The sequence below is a fragment of the Trichechus manatus genome, unplaced genomic scaffold, assembly GCF_000243295.1.
Source record: "Trichechus manatus latirostris isolate Lorelei unplaced genomic scaffold, TriManLat1.0 scaffold00131, whole genome shotgun sequence".
Classification (NCBI taxonomy): Eukaryota; Metazoa; Chordata; class Mammalia; order Sirenia; family Trichechidae; genus Trichechus; species Trichechus manatus.
Window position 1 is genome coordinate 6745156 of NW_004444067.1, and position 5307 is coordinate 6750462.

A 5307-nucleotide genomic window follows, 5' to 3' on the forward strand; every position below is an offset into this window, starting at 1 on the left:
GGGGCTGTGGGGGCCCGGCCAGGTCTTCTTTGCCATCCTCAGCCCTGGCTTTCTTCTCTCCTCAAAGAGCCCTGGAGCCCTGAGGCCTCAGTGGGGAATACCAGTGAGGGCCTCAAGGGAAACACACTGGCTGGAGTCACTCTGGTTCCAGGTGACAGAGCCTCACACTCTTACCAGCTTGTCCACTTCAGGGTGACAGTTTCCTGAAGATTAGGTCCCTGGGTTGCGCAAATGGTTTGCATTCGGCTGCTAACTTAAAGGTGTGTGGTTCAAACCCTCCCAGCGGTGCCACAGAAGAAAGGCCTGGCAATCTGTTTCCATAGAGATTACAGCCAAGAATGATTAAAGAACCATTTAGGCCCTTCCTAGGTGGTTTTACATGTTGATTTCTGCCTTCAACTGAAGCTATAAAAGCTGCTGACAGCATGGCCATTGCTGGGTGGTCTGGGCTGGGGGAGGTGCACGGCTGCAGGTGGACACAATGCTGGGAGGAGCTTCATACGACAGGTCAGTTCCCACCTGTCACAGCTGCCGACCTAGAGGCTCAGCCACCCCCTGGGTCTGAACCCCAACCTGGAACAGCGTCCTCGGCTCGGGGGTTCAGCTGAGTGTGGCAGGCTGTGGCACCAGCAGGGGTCGAGCAGGCCCAGGGTGGGTCACCCGCCGGCTCAGCTGATGGAAGTCTCGTCCCAGCAGGGCCCAGGGCGGGTCACCTGCCGGCTCAGCTGATGGAAGTCTCGTCCCAGCAGGGCCCAGGGCGGGTCACCCGCCGGCTCAGCTGATGGAAGTCTCGACCCAGCAGGGCCCGGGGCGGGCAGGCCTGTGCTCAGGGCTGTCATCTGGATGAACAAGCAGCTCTGAGCCGGGGCCGTCTGCCATCACATTGCTAAAGAATCCCTGATGATGCTTCACAGGGAGCTTGGTGCCCCTCCGGCTCTCAGTCGGACAAGCCACCTCGATGGACAGAAAGTGGAAAGGTCTCCAAATCAGACATGGTCACTGTTTCAGTGCACGGCCATTTGGGACAGTGCCTCAAAGTCAAAGCAGTGACGGATCATGGAGATGAGGACGGTCGCGTTTTTAAGCACGACTGTGTTCCTTGTTCTTCTCTCTCCTGACTTACACCCTCTGAAGTCGGGGTGAAGGGCAGAACTGACCCGTCCCAGCCTGTGACTCGTGTGTCCTAGCGGTGTGATGCAGATAAACTAGATACAGGTACCCACTCGTACCCGCTCTGTGCTGTCCCTCCGCCAGCATTCTCGGGCTGCGGCGCGGCCACGGGGCGCTCACCCCAGCAAAGGATGGTCAGGTTGATGCCAAGCCTTCGTTGTTATAAACAAGGCCTCAGCTTTCACCTGTGTGAGGCATCCGGGATACGCGTTTCTAAAGTAGCGGTGGAATTGAAACTTTAATCGTGAATCTCCTCTTTAGTGGAGCAGTAACTACACACCAGTGTTCCTGGGGGATGCTGTGTGGTTTACAGTCAGGAAAGGTGTGATCAGGGTTGTATCCTTTCACCACACCTACTCAGTCTGAATGCTGAGCAGATAATCTGAGAAGCTGGACCATATGAGGAAGAACAGGGCGTCAGGATTGGAGGAAGACTCATTAACTATCTGTGATATGCAGATGACACAACCTTGCTTGCTGAAAGTGAGGAGGACTTGAAGCACTTACTGATGAAGATCAAAGACCACAGCCTTCAGTATGCATTACACCTCAACATAAAACAAAAATCCTCACAACTGGACCAATAAGCAACTTCACGATAAACAGATTAAAAAAGATTGAAGTTGTCAAGGATTTCATTTTACTTGGATCCATAATCAATACCCATGGAAGCAGCAGTCAACAAATCAAATGACATACTGCACTGGGCAAATCTGCTGCAGAAGATCTCTTTAAAGTGTTAAAAAGCAAAGATGTCATTCTGAGGACGGTGCCCCTGACCCACGCCATGGTGTTTTCACTCACCTCATAAGCATATGAAAGCTGGACAATAAATAAGGAAGACCGAAAGAAGAATTGATGCCTTTGAATTAGGATGTTGTTGAAGAATATTGAATATACTGTGGACTTTCAGAAGAACAAACAAATCTGTCTTGGAAGAAGTACAGCCAGAATGCTCCTTGCAAGCGAGGATGGCGAGACTTCGTCTCACATACTTTGGACATGTTATCAGGAGGGACCAGTCCCTAGAGAAGGATATCATGCTTGGTAAAGTAGAGAGTCAGCGAAAAAGAGGAAGACCCTCAAGGAGATGGATTGGCACAGTGGCTGCAACAGTGGGCTCCAGCATCACGATCGTGAGGAGGGGCGCAGGACTGGACGGTGTTTTGTTTTGTTGTACGTGGGGTGCTGTGAGTCAGAACGGACGTAATGGCACCTGACAACACCAGGTGTTTCTTACTTTTGTCACTGTCTAAGCTGAAGAGATGTGACTGTTTTGCAGAACTGTGGTCCATTTGGCCTCTCCTGACTTGAGTGTAGTGAAGCTGCGTTTAAGAGACACACTGGTCCGTGGGCAGTGCGGCCTCCCCCGACTCCGTCCAGTTGAGTGCGGCCTCTTCATTTGTGACACAGAGTCCATCAGGAGGGCTGGGGGTCAGGGGCGTGATGGGACGTTCACTCTGTGCGGACGTGCAGCGTGGTTGCACTGTGACCTTGTCTCCTCTCCCCTTGACCTTGGGGTCCTCTGTGATTAGCCTGGTTTCACAGATGAGGAAACAGGGCAGCAAGGTGGTTCCAGCTCTGTGAATGACCTCGGGACTTACTCACGGGGAGGGAAGGCCCCATCACAGCAGCATCTGCGCAGTCCAGCTGTGGACGCTGTGGCAGGAGGAAGTCACCCACGTGAAGCAGCCTCATCAGGACCCTGGAGAGCGGCCCACGTGCAGGCAGGTTGTGCTGGGGCCTCTGCCAGGGACCTTCTTGATGTCCCTCCAGCCCTATAGGCCCCATGGAGAGCCTTCTAGCAAGTTCCTGGCAAGGAGGGCGTGTTGGCCAGAAGATGACATCCCTCTGCTGTGGTTCTTCTGCCGTGGTGTCTGTAGGGGTACGGGGTAACAGCCAGGTGCTGGCTAGGGGCTTTACAGATATATATAGGTTTCTAGTCCCTTCCACAATCGATGTGCGCCATGGGTGCTATTATCCCCTTGTCAAATGGGAGAACTGAGGTTCAGAGGACTGAGGTAAGTTCCCCAGGGACATAGAGTGAGCAAACGCCGAGGTGAGATTTGAACCCACGTCTCTTGACTCTAGGAGCCTTCGTGGCTCAGTGGTTAAGCACTTGCCTGCTAATCAAAAGGTCAGCTGTTCGAACCCACCAACTGCTTCACAGGGAGAAAGATGCGGCGGTCTGCGTCAGTAAAGATTTACAGCCTTGGAAACCTTATGGGGCAGTTCGACTCTGTCTTACAGGGTTGCTAAGAGTCGGAATCGACTCGATGACAGTGAGTTTTCTGTCAACTGTGAGGTTTGTACCCCTTCCCTGTTGCCTTGCTGTCGAGGGTGAGGGGTCTTTCCTCTGACAGTTGTCTAGGACTAGGCCTTACGCTTCGTGTTTTTTCAGCAGCAGAGGTGTGTGCTCTCAGAGGACAGTCTCGTGTGTCATTAGCTGTTGAGTTGCCCGGTCCTGCACCATCTTCATGATTGTTGGGGTGCTCAGGTCCGCTGTTGCAGCCACTGTGTGTTTTGGGTGCCTTCCAACCTGCAGCTCATTTTCCAGCACTATATCAGACAGTGTTCTGTTGGGATCCATAGGGTTTTCACAGGCTGATTTTTGTAAGTAGATCACCAGGCCTTTCTTCCTAGTTTGTCTTAGTCTGGAAGCTCCACTGAAACCTATCCACCACAGGTGACCCTGCTGGTATTTGAAATACAGGGGGTATAGATTCCAGCGTCACAGCAACATACAAGCCCCCACAGCACAACACACGGACAGACAGGTGGTGGCTGCGTGTTGTACGTGTAGGTAAACGTCAAGGCCCTGAGTCGGGTTTGTCCCAGAAGCCTTGGCGGCGTCGGCGGCTGTGGGCAGGGCAGCGGCCAGGTGGGATGGGTTCTGCAGGTGCAGCCAGCCCCTCACCCGCCTCCTGTGGCGTTCCCCTGGCAGGTCAACATCGGCATCCTCACCGCTGTGACCCGGGTCATCTCTCAGATCAGCACCGACAGCTACAAGATACATGGAGACCCCAACGCCTTCAAGTGAGTGGGCTTCTTGGTGGCCAGCCGTTTCCCCCACACGGGCCCCTCGGGAGGCACGGGGGCTGTGCCAGCTCCTGGTCCTGCTCCTCATCCTCGAGTCTCCCTGGCTCAGCACCCGGGACACGCCCCTGGGCCCAGCCTCAATGCCTGTGTGTACAAGAGGGGTCGACCAGATGTCCTCCAGGGACGTGCTACCTTGCAGGGGAGGAGCGCAGAGTGGGGTGAGGGGCGCGTCTGGAGAAGACCACAGCCCTGACACCTGGGGCTGTGCCAGCCACTTAATCCCCGAATCAGGGCTCTGCGGTCGCCCGTGGCAGAAGACCCGATGCTCCCTGCTGTGGGCAAAGGGGAACATCTCCACCCAGGGACCCCTGAGCCCCAGACAGTGGAGGGGCTGATTTGTCATCACTGTGGGATAGCCGTCCGGAGCTCGTGTCTGCCCCTGTGTCTCTGAGCCCTGTGCCCTGGTGTGGGAGCATTCCTGAGCCCCCTGCCCCAGTGTGGGAGCATCCCTGAGCCCCCCGCCCCAGTGTGGGAGCATCCCTGAGCCCCCCGCCCCAGTGTGGGAGCATCTCTGAGCCCCCTGCCCTGGTGTAGGAGCATCCCTGAGCCCCTCCCCTGGTGTGGGAGCATCTCTGAGCCCCTACCATGGTGTGGAGGCATCTCTGAGCCCCTGCCCTGGTGTGGGAGCATCTCTGAGCCCCTGGCCTGGTGTGGGAGCGTCCCTGAGCCCCTGGCCTGGTGTGGGAGCGTCTCTGAGCCCCTGCCCTGGTGAGGGAGCATCCCTGAGCCCCTGCCCTGGTGAGGGAGCGTTCCTGAGCCCCTGCCGTGATGTGGGAGCGTCCCTGAGCCCCTGCCCTGGTGTGGGAGCATCCTTGAGCCCCTGCCCTGGTGTGGAAGCATCCCTGAGCCCCGTGCCGTGGTGTGGGGTGTCCCTGAGCCTCGTGCCCTGGTGTGAGAGCGTCCCTGAGCCCCGTGCCCTGGTATGGAGGCATCTCTGAGCCCCCTGCCCTGGTGTGGAGGCATCTCTGAGCCCCTGCCCTGGTGTGGGAGCATCCCTGAGCCCCTGCCCTGGTGTGGGAGCATCCCTGAGCCCCTGCC

General features: G+C 56.3%; 1 protein-coding gene across 1 annotated transcript in view; it reads left to right on the top strand.

Annotated features, from left to right (window-relative positions):
• The window catches only part of ADGRD1 (adhesion G protein-coupled receptor D1), a 107161-nt gene that overhangs the window by 91478 nt on the left and 10376 nt on the right, over window positions 1-5307 (top strand). Inside the window, exon 21 of the mRNA XM_004385050.1 lies at window positions 4115-4206. Coding sequence (XP_004385107.1) covers window positions 4115-4206 — 92 coding nt within the window. The remainder of the gene's footprint in view (window positions 1-4114; window positions 4207-5307) is intronic.